The sequence below is a fragment of the Gymnoscopelus microlampas genome (genome assembly GCF_963454915.1).
Source record: "Gymnoscopelus microlampas genome assembly, chromosome: 6".
NCBI lineage: Eukaryota > Metazoa > Chordata > Actinopteri > Myctophiformes > Myctophidae > Gymnoscopelus > Gymnoscopelus microlampas.
In genome coordinates this window covers 27,766,463-27,789,471 of record NC_139943.1, presented here as the reverse complement: position 1 = coordinate 27,789,471, position 23,009 = coordinate 27,766,463, and the positions used below count along the sequence as shown (strand labels likewise).

At 41.8% G+C, this 23,009-nt stretch overlaps 1 protein-coding gene across 2 annotated transcripts; it reads left to right on the top strand.

Annotated features, from left to right (window-relative positions):
- The first annotated feature begins 350 nt into the window (after nt 1–350).
- Nucleotides 351–21,111, top strand: n4bp1 (nedd4 binding protein 1). 2 transcript variants are annotated; one of them, XM_084060446.1, is made up of 12 exons: nt 351–852; nt 3,617–3,844; nt 4,487–4,660; nt 6,888–7,417; nt 7,665–8,013; nt 8,900–9,235; nt 9,789–10,024; nt 14,253–14,383; nt 14,905–15,001; nt 15,237–15,344; nt 16,251–16,349; nt 17,227–21,111. In XM_084060446.1, the coding sequence occupies exons 1-12, from the start codon at nt 535–537 to the stop codon at nt 17,648–17,650; spliced, it is 3,030 nt and encodes a 1,009-aa protein (XP_083916572.1). In that variant the 5' UTR covers nt 351–534; the 3' UTR covers nt 17,651–21,111. The 2 variants fall into 2 exon arrangements, with proteins under 2 accessions (XP_083916572.1, XP_083916571.1); XM_084060445.1 differs by having other exon boundaries at nt 17,224–21,111.
- The last annotated feature ends 1,898 nt before the right edge of the window (nt 21,112–23,009 follow it).

Sequence of the window (23,009 nt, the reverse complement as noted above, 5' to 3'; positions counted from 1 at the left end):
TAAAATGTTGTTTAAACCAGTGGTTCTCAAACATTTTCATGTCAAGGACCCACAAATTAATATGTATTTGTCTGCCCCATCCCATCTGAAAACCCCAATGGATACAAGCCATAGGCTTTCTTGGTCATCATAGCAGACCTTCTATTTGAACTGTACTTTCCTGAGCTTTTTTTTTTTTTTTACAAACTGCTAATAAAGTATTCAACCGATCTTACATTTTATGCCAGGGACCCCATACAAGATTTGTGTTGTTAAAATGTTTCAAAAATATTTCTTTTAAAATCTGGTTGCTTATTTCTCTTTCAGAAGCTCCGAACCTGGCAACGCTGTTTCCGGATACGTCGCGAGGCTTGAAGGCTTGTCTTAACCACACTGGAGTAAGCACGTTATTGTTAAACGTAAATACTGCGTGTTTATTAAAGAGCGCAGGACGGAGAAAGACAGACCACATGGAACGATGAAGAAAGGGGAAGATACCAACGGCGCCGAGAGGTTAAAATACTAAAACAGCCGTTGTCAACAGCGAAAAACAGAATGTCAACAACGCGGCCCCTCCTCGGCATGAAACGAGTCACCGAGCTAGCCTGCTCCGAACAGCCGCCCAGCAGACTCCCTTCGTCTGCCGGCAAGCAGCAACAAGAGACGCCTAGTACCGTGGACGAGTTCACGGTGGTGGAGGACAAGCAGGACGAGCTCAGGTGCGCCAAGCCCCGAGTAGAGCAGGTCTTCAAGGTAGCCTTCACCATTATTGGTCTGTTGGACCACACGGGACAGGCTCACCACGGCAGCAACACATCACGACAGATATGGCTCCAGCTTAAAGGAAACAGAGACGACGTTTCCAAGGCAAAGGTGAAATACGCGTTTTACTATGTATGTGTCTGACGGAATTATATAGTTTGGGAATATGCTTTTGTATTGAACCAAGGTGGCCTAATAATATTCAGTGGTGGAAAATGTACTCACATTCTTTACTTAAGTAAAAGTATCAATGCTGCAATGTGGAAATACTCTGTTACAAGTAAAAGTCCGGAATGCAACATTTACTTGAGTAAAAGTACAAAAGTTTTGGTATCAATATGTACTTAAAGTACTCATTATGCAGAATGTCCCGTTTCACAAGTTTTCAAATGTATACACAAATCAAACGACAGGTACACATGGATAAACTCAGCTCACCCACCCTGTCACCTAGCCTTTCCAAATGAAAATGTGGATGAATATATCTTTATATGAAGCAAGCTAAGACACCAGACGTTACTGGAGTGTGGCCAGTAGGCTGAGTTAGTCCAGAGGTTTTCAAAGTGGGAGGCAGGACTCCCCTGATGGGGCTCCAAATAGTTTTTAGAGGAGTCTCTATAAATCTTGTGGGTGATTCGGTTAAAAGAGATGGTTCAGAGATACATAATTGTTGTTAGGTAGGCTAGGCTAGTTGGTGTAGTCTGAGGTTATGTCAAACGGCATTATTAGACTGTCTTGATGTGTAGTGAGTGTGTGGGATCCAATAACATATTATTCATGATCCAGAATAGGCATTCAGAAATTGAGCAAAACTAAGGGGGGTGAGGCACACCATTTTCAAGCATTGTCTGAGGGGAGGCCCACAGTCTCTAGCAGATTCTAGCCTAAATAACCAGAGGACAGATGGACACACAATATTAAGCTCTGGGTTTGAGTTTCAGATAGTATATGCCTTTGTCATAATAAGTTACCTGCCTAAGTTAAGTTGTATGCCTACGTCGACTCGTAATAAGTAACACAATGAATAGCTGGTAGCATCAGTGGGCTTTTGCTTCATTTTTTGTGATTTCTTGTTCCAGGATTGTTGCATTGTGTCATTCGTTTCCCCTTTGTGGAAAAAAAAACGTAAGCTGGCATTGGTATTTTCACAGTCATCTAGTTTGACTTACAACTACTGGATGATATGTGGCGAAAATTAATGAATGTCTTCCTACTCGTACCCAAACACCTGCCTTTCTCTGATTTGATTTCTTACCATGTCGTGATCTTTATTTTTTCTGTAGTCATATTCAAAATCAAACAATGTTACAGTTAGGTCTGTCATGATCATGGAATTGTACTTGATGATAAATTGTCACACAAATAGAATGAAGGATTTAATTGGAATTTGGAACATTTTAGGCTTTTTAAATGTTGCACAGGGCAGATATGACAGATAACTGATATGTAACAGTAATAGTGAAACACAGAAACAGGTAAGAGTCTAGAGCCAATACAAATAAAATAAATTAGGTTCTCACGTAAGACATGATCTGCACTGGGTCTCTGAATGAATCAGCCATGGTTATGTAGTAGTGTCATTTCATTATTATTTTTTTTCATTTCTAAAGTGACAATTTAAGGACTTTTAAGACTTTTTTTAAATAAAATATTAAAAGACCATTACTGTATCAAAAGTAATCAACAAACTATACTACAAAAATGGTTAAACATTGGCCAAATTGTCAAATATTACCTAAGAAAAAAAAAAATGAAAAAACACGATCTACAATTTCACAACACCTAAATTGTTGATACTGGCTCTTGATGCCCACTGGCGCAAAGGGGGATTGACTGTGGCAATGTGCTCTGCTCTTCATCCCCACTAGCTTCCTCCTCATCCTCCCTCTGCAAACACGTCCAGAACCCTAAACAAAGCTCCAGTTGCCGCAAAGTTGCCCCATAGTGGATAGAACATTTTGGTATAGATTCTTTCATAGAAAATGATTGTTCCTGTGTCCTGTGGAGTCTTGCATAATATATTATACTTTGCTAGTAAGTCTGTGATCCTTGCCCATATTGAGAAGTGTGAGAAAGATGGGAATTCCCTGCTCATTCAGTCAATGCTTTCATTGCACAAGCAACACCCAATTATTTGTATTCAGTTTCTGTTTCAAAACTGATATCCGCACAGCCCCACCACACCCACCCATCTCCCATGACCTTCTTGAGTCAGTGTTTGTACTATTGAGCCTCTCTCACTTGCTAATGTTAGAGAAATGTAACACAGCAGCTGCTGTACAGTATTTCTCAGTGACGTCACCCACTTGAGTACCCAACCTGTTCTTCACAGCGAGGAGATTCCCTGAATCAGTGACGATGTGTACACTGATTTACTATTGTTAGTTCTACTGACAGTAATCTCGGCTACTAAATAGCAACTGACTATCAAGAGAACACTTCCTTGTACACCAGAATTCTTAGGGGCACAATATGTGCAAACCTTTGAAATAGTTAACCTCATAACCTGTTGCTTGTATTTTGAACGAGAGCATTTATTTATTAAGAGCTTATTGTATCACTGCAATAAGCAAGGAAGAGAATGGCAGAGGGAGAGGAGTGTGAACACTGAAGACACACAAAACAGGGAAAGAGATGGTGAAAGACATGATGGCGATATGGGTGGTTATCAAACAGAACTGTTTCACCCGTTTTAAATCACTTACCATGGCTCATGACGTTATGTAACAGGTTATTTGTGGTGGCTGTGGCAGGCACGTGATATATATATATTTTTTAAAGATGAGATGAGAGACTTTTACTGGAAAGGTTTCGGTCACATAGGGCACAGTAGTAGAGTTATGTTACAGATTTACTTTTCTTTCCAACCCTCCAGGAGTATGTGAGGGGTCTGTGTGACCCAGAGCTGCAGAAGGATGAACGCTACCCGGTGGATATGCATTGCATCTTTGCTGGTGCTCGTGGTCTCTTCCTGGACAGGCTCCTGCGAGACACCAGTGCAGAGGTTCTAGTGCCTGAACCCGGCCGCCTGCGACTGTTGGGCCGGGCTGAATCCGTAGTGATGGCTCAGAGCAGAGTCCAGCAGTTTGTTGCACTCTTTGATGTAGGTGAAAGTTGTAGCGATTGGTTACAGTAAATGACCACTTCACCAAACCAAAGGAAACAAATGAAAAGTTTCACCAATCTTAAGTTCATTACACACCAGGAGCGACGCGAATAAATGGTACGAAAATGTGTCGCAAATCAATTATTTCACATCAAGCTTTTATTTTGGTGTTCAAATATCTTTTATTCGCACTGAACAATCAACCTATTCTCAGTGTGCATGTACTCATAACACAAACAGCTGTTTAAATGAATGTGAATTCATCGCACAAAATTAACGCTCCTGGTGTGTACTGCCAAACCTTTTTTTTTTTGCCAAACTTAATGAGATTGTAAGAGAAGTATTATCTATCACACATAAGTCATTTGGCTAAGTGTATACGAGTAGATGATTATTTTGGGGTAGGCCTATTTGGTGTAATGCAAAAAAGCAATGCTGGAGTTCCTGCTGTTAAAGTTAAGACCCCAACATTAGAAGTGTAGTGCCTACTCAAGCAAGTTGCTGGAATAGGATAGGTTTGGCAAGACTTAGGCAAATAAGTAATGATTAAATAATTAAAGGTGAAGAAGATGAAGTACAGTACCTGCACAGCACTGGGTACCTGAAACATAACTGTGTGTGTGTCCTTGTGTTATCTAGGAGAAGAGGAGTCTGCCCAGCGACAGGGAAACAACTGTGAAGCGAGCATTCAAATCATTTGTGGAGGAGAGACACGACAAGTTCACAATGGAACTCTTATTATTGCCCAGTGCCCTAAAGGAAGAGTTATTAGGATTGGCACAGAGCCCCAGTAGCCTGCACACACACACCCTGGTTGGTATAGAACCTCTGACATGTAATTCAGTACTAACGTTGGTATCTACCCATTTTTTCTTAACCGTACTTGGGTAAACACCCAAGCTTCTCTTGTATAGAAAATGTTTTATGGCTTTGCAACCAAATAATTTATTTCTTTTATATTTTAAAATGATGAAAATGTTTAACATACAACATTGCTAATGTATTTTTATACTGTATGCAGTAGGCTATTTGAAGGGGTATGTACTTTAACCTTGTTAAAGCACAATTCAACTTTTCCGGAAGTTTGGGTTGTTCAGTGTTCACACTCTTCTCTTTAGGTCCTTGTCATGATGTAACTCCAAATATTTGTGAGATATCTTCAGTCGTTGCTCTGAATATTGGTACGGCACGGCAAAACATTTCACAAAGTTATATTTTTAGCAGTAGCACACAAAAGAACACAAGCAAAGTGGATTCTGCCGTTGTATAAACCATTTTTGTGATAATATCATTGCTTATTACACACCCAATAATCTCTCAAGAACAGATTCAGAGCTTCGCAATCTGTCGGCACGGTCGTTCAGAACGTGTGCACCTTGGCCTAAATTAAAGTGGGCAGGCCTTAGATCCGGAAGCAAACCGCGCTTTAGCCAATCAAAGCCGCTACAGTCTCCACAGACTTTCTAGGTCTGCAAGGCGAAACATATGGTCCGCGGCCCGGACTGACACAAATAGTGCACAGCGCACGTCAAGATTTCATTAAAATGTCTCCGTAATCCACACAAGTATGTTTATAAGTACTGTGTCAGTTAAGTTCTCCATCGCGGCAACCGTTGGTAACTGTTGTGGTTGTCTGTGAGAATGATCTCCCCGGCGTCTGTCTCCGCACGGTAACGTTACATCACAATCTAAATTTAACTCCGCGAGGGTACAGATGGAACCAAATGGATCTGTGGACCCTCTCTCTCTCTCGGACTAACAAAAACTGCCAAAATGGCTCTTTTAAGCCACCCGCTCATATTGAACATAATTCCTCCTTGTTTATGAACAGAGCTAAATCAGTTTGTGTGCCTCAGCATAAAAGAGTCATATTTTTTGTTGCCACTGCACGGCCCATAGTGTTCCATGTTGGAAGAAATGTTATCTAGTCGGAATGAAAACATAGATGCACCACCGGAAGTGGAGGGCTGAGGGCATGGACCAAACCCCGGTTTCCAGTCAGCATAGGTCTAGTTAATCACTCCCCCCAGAGTCAAATGCTAAAGTGAAAAACGCTGGGGGGCTGTTTCTCCTTTTTATTTGACCATGGGTTCCCAGATTGCACACCCAATAAACAGTGATTAGGTCTCGGAAGCATACCTACCAGATCTTCCTAATTCAAATTGTAAAAGACAAAGTTTTATCTCCAAAAATGCTGAATTTGTTTAGAAATTTGATATAATGGCAGAATCGTCTTTGTTCACTTTAGTTTGTGTGCTAAAACTGTGGCTTTTGAGACGTGTTTTACCGTGTAATGTAAGTCGTATTGAATATATCTCACCAGTATTTGGAGTTACATAATGGCAAGGTCAAAGATCAAACTACACAACCCTAATCTACCAAAGTTAAGTAACCGAGAGGTCAGTGGCAGATTTAGATATGGATATTGATAGATATGGAGTGTTGTGAAAACAATTCTATCTATTTTTCAGTATTCACCCACCCCAACAACAAATATTCAGCAGCATTTTGTCAATAAGTGTGTGTTAGTACCAACCTCACATAGCCAAAATAATTTTTGAAAGCTTATATCACTAAGCTAATCACACCAACTAAACTTTAACTTTATTTGAAAACAAACAAAAAGAAAAAACACATAGTGTGGCTAGAGTCAAGAGGACCACTCTAGCCAGCACAGGACTTACTCATTGTCCTCAAGCACATGTTTGAGATCATTGACAAACTCATCAGTGACATGCACAGTGCGATGAGCAGGAAGCTCTTGAAACATGATTACGGATTTGAAAAAGTTTGATGTCCAATTCTTCTGAATGTCTTTTGTTAGTAGTACTGTCTTTGTTAGTACCAACCTCACATAGCCAAAGTCATTTTCTGACCAAAACTGGCCAGTCTATCATATTTTGTAATTAATTATGGCAAAGCTCTGGCTAAGCCATGAAATGGTTTATATTAAGCGGAACGGCACAAGAGATTCTGCAGCACACTGGTGTTACTCTATTTCTAAAGGACTCCCAAGTATTGTGATTGTTGTGATTCCCAGGCCCAGACACCAGGTTTGCATACCCAGGGATTCCTTCTCGGACTGGTGGAGGCTGACCAGGATCGCTCGCAGAGCAGCACCCCTGTGACAGAGCTCTCTAACCGTATCCTGGACACCAGCTTTGAGGAGAAGGCGTCTGGGAGTGCTGGTGCAGCAACAGGGGGTGGGGGAAGTAGAACGGGTGGTGGGACAGGCATAGGCCCTGATATCCTCCTGAATGGCACTCGTCCTTCACACAAGCGGCGTTCATCTGACAGCGAAACTCGGGACACAAAGAGACAGTACTCACTGGAGCGCCGGGATGACTCACTGGAGAGGGAGGGGGAACGAGAGAGAAAGGAGAGAGAAATTAGAGGGACCAGTAGCGGCTGCAGGTCTAAGACCCCCTGTAGTTCAACATCCCTCTCCTCCTCGTCGAAAGCAAACACAATCGGTGGTGTGATCACACTGGACTCAAATGAGGGGGGATCAGATGACTGGGAGGCAGTGAGCCCAGAAACCAACTTCCGCTGTTTGGTCAATTTCTTCAGGTGTTGTATATGATAATGTTTTCCAGTTAGTGAAGTCAGTAAAGCTACACTTGAGTCACTTTTCAGTCTTAACAATGTTTGAACGGTTTGTTTTAGAAAACATTCAAGAGTCATGGTAAAATATTTTTAAATGTGTTAATTTATTATAATTTGTTTTGTTTTTCTAGTGTGTTCTACTTAAGCAATTCATTAACAATTACACTTCGTTTTGCACCTGAAATTTAAAAAAGTTAAATCTCCTCTTCAGATCGATGGACTACACACAGGAAGTGGTGGAGCAAGTCATAAGAGCAAATGGGCAAACAGAAGATACCTTCCTCATCCTAGAGAAAATTGTTGAGGAAACGAAGCGTGTTGAAAAAGAGATGACAGATAGGGCTGAAGGAGGAAGATTGAACTCTACACACTCCACAGAAACTGCCTCAACTTCCACTTCTACAGTGTCCCGTAGCAGAGAGAAAGAGCGAGTGCTGAACAAAGCATTCTTGGACCCAGGCAGGTCTAGAGAGAACATTAAGCCCAACCTGCGTAGCGGCTGTAGTAACGGCCTTGGCCACCGGAGGCAGTGCAGCGGCAGTGAGAACAGCACTCAGCAGGTACTATGCCTCCCGATGTCACTGATTGTCATGGAATTGTGTTTGAATGTTTTTAAACTATAACAGTACAGTATGTAGATAACGTGCTTCTGGGTCACGTGAAGGTGGTAGTAGACTAGTTCTAACAGCGGTGCCCCTGGCTTGGCTACAAACACCAATATTGGCAGCGTTCACAGGTGGGAAGTCAGCTAGGCATTATGTCATTGTCGCTGCACTAGCAAACCCAGCTGGTTGATAGGGTTGCCTATTTGGAAGGGAGGGGAACTGGGGGAGATGGTGTGAACCTATGTTCGTGTTAAGCTCTCCTGGAGAAACTACCCGCTGTCAGGTGAAAAAGAAGCAGCTGGTGACTCCATGAGTATTGGAGGAGACACATGGTTGTCTAGTCTACACCTTTCAGGGTGCAGAGTCTGCAGACTGACAGTGATGGGGACGATGGTACACATGAGGAATTTATTGACAACAAGCTAATTGGAAAGAAAATGTGGACAAAGGCAAAAATATTTATAATTACGATGTTGGGTAAGTTGGCATTAAAGGAATACTCTGCTGTTTTTCAACCAAGAAAAAAAGATTGTGTGTTGATGTAGTTATGTTGATGTAAAACACTATAACCATTCTCCCCTCTGCCACAGCCTGAACAACCGTCACAGTGAATTATGGGTATTATTGGATCTGACAGCAAAACTCAGCATTCACAATTGGACAGATTTCTCTGGTCTCAAAATGTCAAAAACCTCCCTCAAAATTGGTTATCTTTATTGAAATTGATTATCAATAATTGTTTTATAATTAGTTAAAAAAATCAGTTTGATTAACTGTCGCACCCCTACCTCAATACCATGGCCATTTCAGTTTTAAATAATCAAGTTTTGTTATTACTCAGGCCATCACCATCAAGAGGAGCTCCAGTGCTCAGGGAGGTGCCGGACACTATGATGTTATCACCATCGATGACGATAATGACAACCTCTTTGCCACGGATACCGCCATGCCAGGAAACCGACTGTCCCGCACGATGGCGATGGAACTTCCGGGCACACAGTCTGGATCAAGGACGGACTACTTGGCACGGGGGGGTGGGGGGGCTTCCCAGAGGGATTACATCACTAGGGGCGGGACTCAGACCCTGGGAGGACCAGTCAGGGTGGAGAGCGTGACAGCACTCCGTAGTGCACCACAGTGGCTGACAACCACCACCTCCTCGTCCACCTCCACCAACGTACGTATCATTGGAAGATGTCTGTTTCTTGGGGCTAAACAGTGATTTCAGTCCTGCAAATATGTATTTTATCCTAAAGAGAATTCTGCAGTCGGTGCTGGATGTTAACAAATGAAACGAAACAATCAACGATCGAAAGTTTAAGTTTAGTTGCCCTGATCATGGGATTTGTGAAAAGATATTCCATACAAACTCCCAGGACTTCTAGAAATGGGCAACTTGTAAAGGTTTTGCCATTGATGGAAGTGGTAATGTGCAGTATTGTTATTATTATTTACACCAAGGCTGTCAGTAGATGTTACCTCTATCATTGAGAGCTCACATTGTTGCTAACACACACACCCCCATCAAGAACTTCTTTGAACCAAATATACCAGGAAACACTTATCACACACAAAATGTAAGTTTGGAAATTCTGCACCATTGTCAAGAAACTTTCCATCAGTTGTTATGGTTATCATTTGGCTATTGTTATGGTGACAAAGCTGTTTGTTGTGTGAAATAATTTGCAGTTCTTCCCATGTGAGATAACAAGCCCCTTCTCTTCCTCCAGGCAACTGACCCAAAGTCCCACCCCATAACATCTTCTTATCAGACAATTGGCCACATGGGGTTCCATGGGGGTGGAGCCAGGGTTCCCCCAGCCATTGAGCCCCCAGCACCCCCGATAACGGGTCTGGACCGTTTCCATCAGTCACTCAAGATGCTATACACACTCACCCTGCCAAACGAGCCAGGACGTCCAGACCTCAGACACATCATCATAGATGGCAGCAATGTCGCCATGGCGTGAGTTTGCACACACACACACACACACACACACACACACACACACACACACACGCTGTTCGATCCAGGGCTCCTCCTGTGTTACTGTCGAAGTGTCTTTGAGCAAGATACTGAACCCCTAACTGCTCCCAATGAGCAGGTTGGTACCTTGCATTCCTCCATATCTGTGTGTGTGAATGGGTGAATGTAATGCACATTGTAAAGCGCTTTGGATAAAGATGCTATACAAAGTTACCATGTTATCTCGTTTCTGTCTGTCTGCCTGTGTACCGCTTATGCCCATATATGGAGATCCCAATATGGACCTTGAATAACCTCTCGTTTTCGTAATAGTATTTCCTGCCTGCCTCCCGCCCCCCTCGCCTCTCTCTGACCTCTCTCTCTCCTCACTTTCTTTAGTTTTCCTGGTTAGAGAAGTAAACTCCAGTATTGGTCATCCAAGTCCTGTTTCATGACTGACTGTTCATAGTACAGGATGTGTTAATTTAATTTCTCCTTCCCTTAAATGATTTTATGAGTTCTTCTTTACTGGATATTAGATAGTGGACACATATTGGGGAAGACAGCATTGACGTGACATACATACCATAAGTGTATACACAGATTTAGTTTTTGACATGTACCCTCATGTACATGTTCATGCAGTATACATATAGGGCTGTCACGATTATGACATTTTACTTGTCGCTCAAATACTTGCGATTCCTTAGTCCCTTTTCCAAACATCCTTGCTTCATCAAAAAGTAAAATTACATGGATCTCACTTCACTTCACTTCGCAGGTTTTTAGCAGGTTGATCTCGGGATCAACATGTGGATCTTGGATTTGACTCCTCTTGTGGATCTTTTGAGAAATGTGGCACTGATCGGTCCAGCAGCTTGCGAGATTATACACACACACACACACACACACACACACACACACACACACACACACACACACACACACACACACACACACACACACACACACACAGTTACACAGACTCTTCTTGACTGAGCTGCCACCTATAGAGCCATGAAAAAATTGCTCTACTAGTTGTATAGGGCCAGTGAATTTGTTATTTGTTGAGACATACGACAGTTTTCTATGTGACTTAATGTGAAATGGTCTGTTTTAGAATTGGGCCATAGTCCAGGTGGCTGTGGTAATTTGACCGGTTTCATAGAGCTGTTCCCATGTCAGCTTGTGTCCAGGTTTCCTTGGTTATTTTACAGATTGCATAATGTCGTCTTCCTGCTGTGGTGTCGGTCATCACTTTCTCTTTCAACAGACATGGAACTTCCTTTGAAATTTGCATAGCAATAACTACCGCATGCAAAAACGACCTCTGTGTTCTTAGTGCCTTGTGTTGCATATTCAGGACTTGAATTTTCCACTAGCCATCTGGACAAGTTGTCGCTAGATGGCCAAGGAGTGATGGTAAGGAGTGAACAAAAGTCTCACCAGAACGTCCTTCCCAAGTCCTTATCCTACCACGCAGTCAATCAATACATTTGATTTATAGTGCCAATTCACAAGTTGTCTCAGACACTTTACATGAGGAGCAGGTCAAGATTCATGGTCATATTCTAAAGATACCCAACAACTCCCCCATGAGCTTGGCGACAGTGGCAAGGAAAAAGTCCTTTAACTCTTTTCCTGCCATTGACGAGATTTCTCGTTTTTCTCCGCATGGCTCAGCCAGCCGTCGACGAGATTGACGAGATTTTTTTTTTTGCTTTTTAATTTTTTTGTTTATCACAAAGGAAGCAGGAGATAACGCGATGCGAAGATTTTCTGCTCCATTCACTTCAATGTTAAAAAATAAACGGAGACAAAATTCACATTTTACCTATTTTTTGCAATGTATTTTCTATGGCAGGGAAGGGGGTAGATTGTGTATATACTCTGGCAGTTAAAGAGTTAACAGGAAAAAACCCATGAGCAGAACGTATTTGTGCCTGTACAGTCATCTCTGTTTATGCAAAGTGTTCGTGTGATTATGCATGGCATGACGTTTTTATGTAAAAGTGTTGGTTAGAATATGCAATTGCATGTCTCTGTTATGTTTGCATACTTGGACAGATAATAAATGTAATGTTTTGTAACAGGTGCACTCTCGAGTAGTCATGTAGTCAAGTCTTGACTACTGCTGGACACCATTAAGTTACCAATCTTACCTGTCTCACTCCTCCCCCTCTCAAATAAACCCAAAAATCATGAGACATTGATTCTCCCTCCTTACATGTCCATGACACAATAACCTGCATGCTGTTGGGAGCATGACTCCTGTGACTGAGCTAAATGTTTCTCTTTTTGTTGGTGTCACTGTCAATATAAAAAAATGTCAATATGTCAATATTTCATCATTATGTAACCATGATGATACTGTAAAAAGTATACAGTAGGGCACACAGAACAGAAGTGTATTGAAATTCAAATTCTTATGACAATATTTCTACCGTTTGCATATCATAGTGTGTATAGAAGGGGCGGTCTGTGGTTGGTAGCAGCCAGCAGCTTGTTTCCTGTCTGGTGAGCGTGGCTGCTTTCAGGGAGTTTCTCAGCTCTACAGCTGCTTGGTGTTTGTTGTGGATGTTGTCTTGCGGTTTTATGTCTCCTAGCTGTTGCTCTGGTGCACTATTTGTCTGCTGACGTGCATGTAGTGGAGCGTGCACGTCACTTCTAACGGCCATGCACACGTGTGTCTCTGTGTTTGTTTGTAAATTAACCTTAAGGTTGTTGTCTTGCGGTTGTGTCTCCTCGTTGCTCCTTTGACGTGCTGTTTGTCTGCTGACGTGCATATGGTGGAACACGCACAACGTCACTGCTTATGGTCATGTACGTGTGTCTGTGTCTTTGTTTATAAATTAACCTCAAGGTCTCGGCTCCTGACTCCACGAGGCTGCTTTTTAAATAGTTTTTAGAAGCTGTGTTATACTTATTAGTATTAAAGGATCTACACCATGAATTAAAATATATATATATATATTTAATATCATATTGTTTATGTCCCTCAAACGTTTTTCAAAAGGTTTGAGCCTAAATCAAGCCTCAGATATACTCATTCCAACTAACTTCTCTCTGGCTTATAAAGCTCTTTCACCTGCAATACCACATTGTCCTGTGTGGCACGGGGCACTATTGAGCCAGTTTGTATGCATGTTATCTCCTGGTTCTGTGTGGAAAAAGTTTTTCTTTTAGTTGGAACTGAAAAAACGGGAGGGATTGTACCGAACATGACGTCACGTTAGGGTGAAAATCAGTTTGATCTGTTTTGAAACCAATTTAAAGAACCCCAGATATGCTGTGAAAGCCTGAGTGTTCAAACTGGGGTATTTTTTGGGATAGAAGAGAGGTAGGGGAGACCAAAAACACACAAAAAATAAGGAAAAGTTAAATTTCATGGTGTAGTCCCTTTAATTCAAGCACTGATCACATCTGTAGCAATAAAGATGTGGGGGAAACCAGTTTGAGGCCCTTTTTAAAGTATAGTTGGATTTCTAATATTTGGCAGTCAGGAGCATGCATCACCCCGTCCCTTCCACTAAAGCTTTCCAGAATAAGAGGGCTTCCCATGTTGCCTAAGTCTCCTCTCCCCACAAACTCTTGTTGTTTTTTTCTTTCCTTTCTCTTGCTCTCTTTTCCATTTCACCCTGTTTCAGCTGAATGATCTGTTTTCAAGGCAAAGCACTTGCATATGGGGTCTACTTCTCAATCTGAAGCTGTCCTAGCCCTTCTCCATTATGTCTCTTCACAGTCCATATCACACTTTCTTAGTAAAGCATAGCACAGTTATATTTGTGTTGATGTTTTTTAATGTATTTCCTCCCCAATTCAGTCATTATGCCAATTCTCCCCATGTGTATATGGTGCCCGTCACTGCCAAGCCCTGCTATTGGTCTTGGGGAGGGTGTGCAGACAACCACGTCTTCTCCAATACACATGGAGTCGCCAGCTGCTTCTTTTCACCTGACAGTGGGGAGTTTCAATGAAAGGGCGTAGTGAATGTGGAGTAACACTGCTCCCTTCTCAACAGGCATCCTAACCAACCTGTAGGTGTTGCTAGTGCAGCAACAGAACGCCCTGCTTCCCACTCATGAACAGAGCTAATTGTGTTCAGTGGAGTGCCCGGCCAAGCCAGAGGCACCCGGATGAATCAAACCCCAGTCTCCACAGTGGTGGGCAAGCATAGTCGTATTTAACCATGTGGAATAACTTCTTTTCTCTCTCCATCTCTCTCTAGTCACGGCCTTCATCAGGTCTTCTCCTGTCGAGGTATCGCTCTGGCAGTGGAGGCATTTTGGAAGCGGGGCCACAGGGAGATTACTGTCTTTGTCCCTCAGTGGCGCCAAAAAAGAGATCGATTCACTATAGGTATACATACATGCCGTGTTTGTATTTGAGTGCTGTAGGAGTCAGTGACCAGCCATACTGACTGAACTAACATGCATCCATTTGTGTATGTAATATATAGACAGCATGTGTTTGTTGCAGGGAGAAGTGTGTTTATGTTATATGTGTTTGAAATTGACACAGCATCCCAGACACGAGAAGAGCGCGTGTGTGTGTGTGTGTGTGTGTGTGTGTGTGTGTGTGTGTGTGTGTGTGTGTGTGTGTGTGTGTGTGTGTGTGTGTGTGTGTGTGTGTGTGTGTGTGTGTGTGTGTGTGTGTGTGTGTGTGTGTGTGTGTGTGTGCATGGTGTACCTACTGTTTTTATTGCTGATTGTTTTGTGCCTTTGAACTGTATGTTTTGTTTATATTGATGATTTCTTTATTTGTGATTTAGCTATCTCCTGGTCTGTACACTTTGGTAAAAGAGAGTTGTTTTTCAATGTACTTTATAAATGGACTTGATTTGAATTGAACTATTAATGCTCACCCTACCTTGTTTTCAGAGCAAAAGTTCTTGAACCAGTTAGAAGACCTGAGACTGCTCTCCTTCACTCCCTCCAGAGAGGTCTGTGGTCAGAGGATAGCCTCACACGATGACAGGTACACACACACACACACACACACACACACACACACACACACACACACACACACACACACACACACACACACACACACACACACACACACACACACACACACAGATCTTCAATACTGTCATACCATCTGTACCTAGAATTGATAGGTTCGTTCATTACTAATGAACATCTTGACTCTATCCCATCACCAACTCCCTGTCACCCCATATCCATCCAACACACATACAAACTGACAGGTTCCTGCTCCACCTGGCAGAAAAAACAGGAGGGGTAATCGTAACCAACGACAACCTGAGGGACTTTGTCAACACCTCGGATGCCTGGCGAAGAATCATCCAAGAGAGGTGATGAGACGTCACTCTCTCACTGTTCCATACACACACACACACACACACACACACACACACACACACAAACATGTCTCTTTCTATACAAAAACTCATACAATGATTTGAAAAATGTTAAATACAATTTTTGAAATAATTGTATTTAAGTTTTGGAAATGTTCACCTATAATGAAATGCTCAAAGTTGAGACGCCAGGTTGAAAGTCTGTCTGTGGGTTTTATAAATATTTAAACAATGAAAAGTACTAATAAGAGCTTGTGACTAAATAACTACAGTATATTGGATTATTTGGAACAATAGTAAATAATAGTAATTCTTTTCCATTCCAAGTTTTGGACACTCAAGGTTTTTGCCCGACAGCAACGATAGTCATTTTGGAATTGGAGAAATTGGTGTTTAGGTTTCTGTTAAAGGCAAAGCAACATATATCTTAGACACTTTTTGTATATCATTTCCCCGTTTGTAACATTGTTACATAGATTTTAGGTGTACCTCACACAGCAGGATGTGGTGGCCGCTCTTACAGTATGTCCTTTTCACTTCCTCTAATGCTAATCTTCCATCCACACCTCTTGTCACGTCCTTCTCCAAGCCTTTGATCATCATCAACATTTGTGGTAAACCATTTCAGGGTCATGGTGTAGCGATGATGGCACTAGAATAATGATCTCTTTTTTTATTCTTGCTTACCCTCCTACCTCCTTATAGCATAAGCATAGCAGACATAATTCAGTGATGGTATTGGAAGATGCATATCAGAACCTGCAGAAAGCCTGCTATTGAGTAAAAGAAGTAGATCTATCAGCATACAGACACGCAGACAGAGTATGTTGTGTGTTTGTACCAATAAAGCACTATGAACTGGTAATGCATATATTTCAAAATAAATCATCATTCCCATAGGTTACTCCAGTTCACATTTGTGGAGGACCTCTTCATGATCCCTGATGACCCAATGGGGAAACATGGCCCTATCCTAGACGTCTTCCTACGCAAAGACAGGTAGGCTGTGTATGTCTGGTTTGTGTGTGTGTGTGCAGCTGTTATGAGTGTGATGTGGCACTGTAAAAAACAAACCCTTTTTTTCAGAATGTTCTATGTTTCTCTGTGCCACTCTACGATGTTGTCGACTTGTTATGCTTTTGACAGTGCATTTCTCTGAATAGCAATGTTAGCAAGAGTGGTATATAATCAGGGGTGCACATAACTGGTGCGCAGGTGCGCATGCGCACCCAAAATAAATAATGCGCACCACATCAGACGACGCAAGGCGCTTTTGCGTACCAACAGCTGGGACAGGAATTTCCAAGCTTTTATTTTTTTAGCAAAACTAAAAAATAAAAGCCTGGAGATCGAGGCTAGGAATTTACTTCCTGAAGCCACACTCACACAATCACTCTAAAGCATGCGTCGGCCCCATGTACAGCCATTAGGCGCAGGGCGAGGAGACGCATGCTGCACGTGATTGTGTGAGTCTCGCTTCGCATCGCCTCGCATTGCCTGGCTGCGTGCATGCAGCCAGCAGCGGGTGTTAGAGGCACTGATGAACACATCGTAGTGGTGCCAAATATGCCGTGAACGTCCAAATCTGGCAGCGCAGCACAGGCCACCAACCGTGGGGGGCTTCTCCTGACGGTGTGAGAGGAAAAAAAACGTTGAAAATCGGAATTTGGAAGCAGAGCGTCCTTTTGTTCCCCCCCCCCAAAACGGGACGGGACCATTTATTTGGTGCGCACCAAGTCACATCTCCAGGTGCTCTTCTGAGTACTAGACCTAAAAAGTTATGTGCACCCCTGTATATAATGTTTGTGTGGTGACTGCTGTCTTTCTGGCACTCTTATCATATTTCTTTCTCTTTCCCTTCTTCCTTCTCTAGCAGGCGAAACTCTACCACCCCTCCCCCATTGAGGCCCCCAGACAGCCGTCCGTCGTCCCAGCAGCAACATCACCACCAACAGCCCAGACCAGCAGCTTACGTCCAAACCCCTCACTCAGTCCCGCGGCCCCAATCTATGCTGGGTCATTACGCCCTCCCGCATCCCCCGTTCACCCCCCAGCCCCTTGCCAACAGACCCCCTGAACCACACTGGCCTCACTCGGGTCCTCCTGAGTGGCACCCACCCCGGCGCTCACCCTCACCCTCGGTCGCCCCCCCACCCCAGCGCTCCACAGGAGAGACGTCAGAATTGAAGAGGAAGTTGTACGACATCTTCCCTGACCAGAAACAGCGTATAGACCGCATCCTGAGTGACAACCCTTACATGAGAGACCTGAATGCACTGTCGGGACTGCTGCTGGGATGAAGGATTGTAGCATGGTGATGAGAACAAGCACACACACACACACACGCGTAGAGATGCAGGGGCTCACCCGATAAATCCATAGATTTATGGTCATTTATTTTACCATCTATACCAGCCTGAAGAAAAGATGATGGGGTTACCAGAGGATGACACAGAGCATATATATTTTTTACATTTAAGACTTTGGTCTTCTTTTAACACATCGGGTGCCAGAATTTTATTAAAACAGATTACGTTCGGTGCCATGAATCTCACCGCAGCTTTAAACCGTGCACTGTTTAAAGCTCTAGACTCCACGACGAGCAAATCCATGTAAACAATGCATGCGTGCACGGTGCACAATGGTCCTGGCTAACGCCTGGAACGATAACATCTCTCACACGAGTCACGGTTTTTATCAAGGAGATAGAACGAAAGCGGATGGGGAGCCATGTTTTTTGGCATGGTGATCCATCTGTCCCTTCCTTCTCAGAATGATTCCAGAGCTGCGCTAGCCCCTCCTGTGTGGGGGGAAAAAAAATATATATATATATATACTGTATATATATCTCTGCTGTCCGGCAAGAACCAGCTTTTCAGGAAATGAAAAAAACAAAACAAAAATGGAGTTAGGAGGTTTTGTTCATCATTGATAAGAACAGCTGAATGGACCTCCAAGCTCACAATGAGGTTGGAGGTCAAAAGGGGGTGGAGCCTGGAGTCAGCAAAACCAGCTAACTCCACCCCCCTTTGCTGGACTTCGCTGGTTTAGCAGAAAGTTTGAGGATCCAATGGAGTTAGTTGCTTTTGTCAGAAGCACTTTTTAATACTTTTCATTGCTTCAATATTTTTTTTACCAACACACAGACGTAAAGGGTGTTCAATAGCACTGATTTATGGGAAAAAATACAAAAGCGGAAAAATGGAGTTGGCTGGTTCCTGCCGGACAGCAACGATATTCAATAACAAGTTTTTTACCGTGTTTGGCATCAATGCGCTACTCTTCAAAAACACGGTTTTAACCGTATTTGGCACCCGATGTGTTAAGCTGCTGCTATTGGCAAATATGATTTGTTTGGAAGGTTTCGCCTTTTTTATTTTTCCTTTTTCTTTTCTATTTGTTCTAAGTTCAATAACACTGATGTACAAACAAAACAAAATAGTGACAGACCAGGGCTTGTATCAATATAGCTCTCACTAATGCCCTGTCATGGAGAATTCATCGCTGTCTGTACTATAGTGACTGGACATTTTTTTAAGTGGTGATAGACAGTTCTCCATGTGGCAATGGTCTTCTTTCACCAACTTCTTTTTGAAGATGGCATGAAATTATCTACGAGCTGTTAACATTGTCTTTGATAGGGCATTATTGAGACAGAGCCGTAACTAACGCATTGGAAATGAGCTATTATCAATCAAGCACTAAGGCAACTTAATTGTCCAGATGTAGACCTCAATGTTAAAAAGAAAAAAAAATGTATGTAAGATTTGGGACAGCTTTTGCTCTTTTTACACCAGTAAATTTCAGAACCTAAATTAACAGCGAATAGTACTGAGCATTATGCAAAGAGAACCAATACCAGCCAATTTATTGTTATGTCCATTGTATTGTGTATATTTTGAAGATACATGGGAAGTGCAAAAGAGGAGGTGGAAGGAGGTGCAAAAAAACAACAGATACAATGTGTAACCCCTCAATTTGAGATCAAAAAGAGCACCACCACCTGGAAATTAATGAACCCAACCTTTCAACACATACTTTATAAGTCAATTGAAACCTGTTCCTCTTATTGAAGAGTTTGTTTTTTTGTACTCACTGTACTGCCCTGCTGTCCCACTTTGCCAATAATTGTGGGTGTGTGCGTTTCCATTTTGAATTTATCCTGGCCATTGGCTATTTGTTAAAGGATAGTACTCATCTACAGTACACAGCCTCAGAATGTTGAGCATCTATCACAGCTTAAAAGATGAGTAGATGGACAAGACCATTGCCGGGACCTTTAACCAGATCAATGGGGCACTTTTCAATCCGTGTTTTCATTTTCAAAGAAATCCTATGATCCCATCACTTATTCATATAACATTATTCAGTTACGTTAAAGTAACCCCAAAAGGTTTCACTAATGCAAATTCATGTTCATTGATGAGGGTTAGTTTATTATTGATTCATTAAAATGACAAATCTTAAAAAAAGAAAAGGAACAATTCAGAAGCTCTCAATCACAGAAACAGCAGGTCAGGTCGAACGATAGTGGATTTCAGTATGATCAATATTCAGTTGAACAATTTTATGTGATTTTCTGTTGAGATATTGCTTGTACAAAACTTATGTTCACCATAGTAGACGTTCTGGAATGCAATTTCTCAAACTAGATATGGTGCCAGATGATCTTTTCTTTTGTCGTTTGGGGTAATTTAGTCCCAGATTTCTGTTTGGGAAAAAGTGATTTTGAGAGGATTGGCATAGTAGTGTAATCCTAGAGCAGTGCCCACACTCCACTCCACACCATCTGGCTTGGGGAGGAAGAAATACTACAAGTTTTGATGTAGCTTTAAATTCATTCAATTCTGATAAATTACAAACTAGAATTTAGGCACAGTTAATAGGCCTTCAAATTTGTATTGCAATACTACACACCAATCTACAAATTAGTAATGATATTGTCTTACTTTACCAGTAAACACTTAATGACTAGTAAGTAAGTGTAACAACATTGATTAGTTGTATGCAAGAAAACTTGTAGTGTTATTTTTATACAACCAGAGAATGTGGGCTGCAGCTATTACCAGTTGGTGTATTTGATGAGAACATCATTTTTATAATGTACAAACAATCCCTCTTGTAAGATACAAGATGTGTTCAATATTGCAATGCAACTATTCTAATGACTGCTGAAGGACATTTTGCTCAATTCCTTGTAATATAGTTGTACATTATAATTGATCCTTTTGTTTATATAGTTTTTCTTTCTTTACTTTGTTTGTAAATAGGAAACTTTTTGCCAAAGTGCACATACGATTTTGTGTATATGGAACAACCGATAGTAACCCATACTAAATAATTATTTTGGTGCATGGATATTGATCCTCCTTATTCTTTACCGACTACTGTTCAGATCTTTGAGACTTGGTACAGTGGCAACATTTTTAGGCCATGTGCATGGGCTTTTTTATGAACAGCCATGACCAACAATATTTTTCAATGATACTTTTTTTTTACCCCGTAAGTGATTAATTTCTCCCAATTATTGCTATCCCTTTTGAAACCAATATGTCTCATCTCCATTGCCCTGTAATGTTGCCAATGAATGATGGCCTGAATGTGAGGCCAGACTGGTGGCTTTTTTGTAATCGGCTACAGTCTTTTTGTTCCTTATAACCCTTCCTTTAACTGTCCTCTCTTTCCTCTCTAGCAAAGGTTTGAAGGGCCATGGGAAGTGTAAAATATTTATTATTTGTCAAAATATAAATTTAAAAGTGTTTTTATGCACCTTGTGTTGTCATCTGCTTGGTACCATAAAGTTGTTTGTCCAAAAGGTTCATTTGGATGCCATGCAAAGGGCAAGCTAATATATGTTATAGCTTACATTTGCACTCAAAATTATTACTGCAAATTAGGTTTATTGGCAAAATTCACAAACTGTCAGTTTGCAACAAACATATCAAACAAGAACAATTGAAATAGCTATTAGTGGTTTCTCCAAATTCAACACAAACACAAGTGTCTCTGACTCTTCTGTCTTACTCCTCCTTTCATAGTCTTTGTTGGTTGTGTAATATTCAGGCACAACACAAAGCATGTCTGCTTCATCACTTTAATGAGGTCTGACATAACCGCTCTCTTATTTGCACACTAGGGGTCAGTGTGTGCCAAACTGGGAGCAGTGGATACACACTTCAACAGATCACTTCCTTGAGCATCTGTGTTCCTTGGACACAGATCTACCTGCATCCACCCCTACCTTGCTCAGGGGAGGCCAGACCCCCCCCCCCCCCACACACACACACACACACTGAAATTAAGCAATATTATTAATATTAATATATATTTTATGTAAGTATTTGGACACGTTCATTTATTTAATGACTATTGATTATTGATCTTCGTTAACACAGGATGGTCTATTGGTAAATATCAGCTTTTTCAATCCAACTCATAGACTCGCATGCCTAACTTGGATGCCATGCCACTTTGACTTTAGCCACAGGCTAAAAGGTCATGGTAGAAGGATGCCACAAGGAAATCAATCCAGTCTGTCTGAAACCAAACACTTCTTCCTGGTTTGTGATACTGGTCATTGTGTTTTCCATTGTTTTTTTTACAGGGAATCTCCAAGTTCTGGGGAGCAAACACAAGTCCACACATTCATGAGGTGCAACGTGTTACATAAGGAGCATGTACCTTTCGACCTGTTTGCATACATGTAAATGTCTTGTGGTTTTTGTTTCCATCAATCAGAGCATGACTGGCTAACGCTCAGACTAGGAATTGACGTGCAAAGATACCACACCAGAAAGCAATATCCAGGAATGCCCGATCTAAATCATTTTGTTAGTTTGTCAGTACCAAGGAAAATCGTCATGCCCATATATGGTCGTCGGTTGGATCAGCACATCCAAATAAGCCTATGGATGGACATATGGGTCGGATCGGTGGCTCTGAACAACCGCCTATCCGAGCGACCCAACGGCAGGCAGCGCAATCCCCTCGATTCCTTCCGTCTGTCCCATATTATGCGTATTATATGGGCATAGCTGTTGGATCTGTGGCTCTGGACAACCGGATCTCAATATATGCCTATTTATGGCCGTATTGGTCAGATCGCCGGTTCTGGACAAAGCCTACAGTATCTGACCGCCTCACAAAGTATCTATAACAACCAGAATTCTAATAGTACCCACATTTATATGGATCCTTATGCGATTTGTTTGAGTCTGATGTCATGATGACACGGTTTGTTTAGGTCTGATGTCGTGCTGTCAGTCAGCATGACATGCCATATTTGGGTGTAGCTGCAGTGAGAACTCTATATGTGGTTACTCCCACCCATTAGCCAATTTCAATGGAAAGGTACATGCATATATATATATATATATATACATATATCCTCATGTGAGTGCATACAGTACCAATGCCACAGCAGCCACACATGACAAGATGCAACAATCAGTAAAATGAGCATTGGCTTTGTCTTGTTATACTTCCTCCCCCAGAAGAATGTACTGTAGATAGGCTGTTTATTTTATTTCATAGAAAAATAGAAACTGCTAAATAAGCCCTGAAGCTTTGAGAGTAGAGTTTTTTCCTATATTCTATAATGACATGCCCCAAATTATAATATATAAAGTGGTTACACACATGTACACACAACCTGACAGT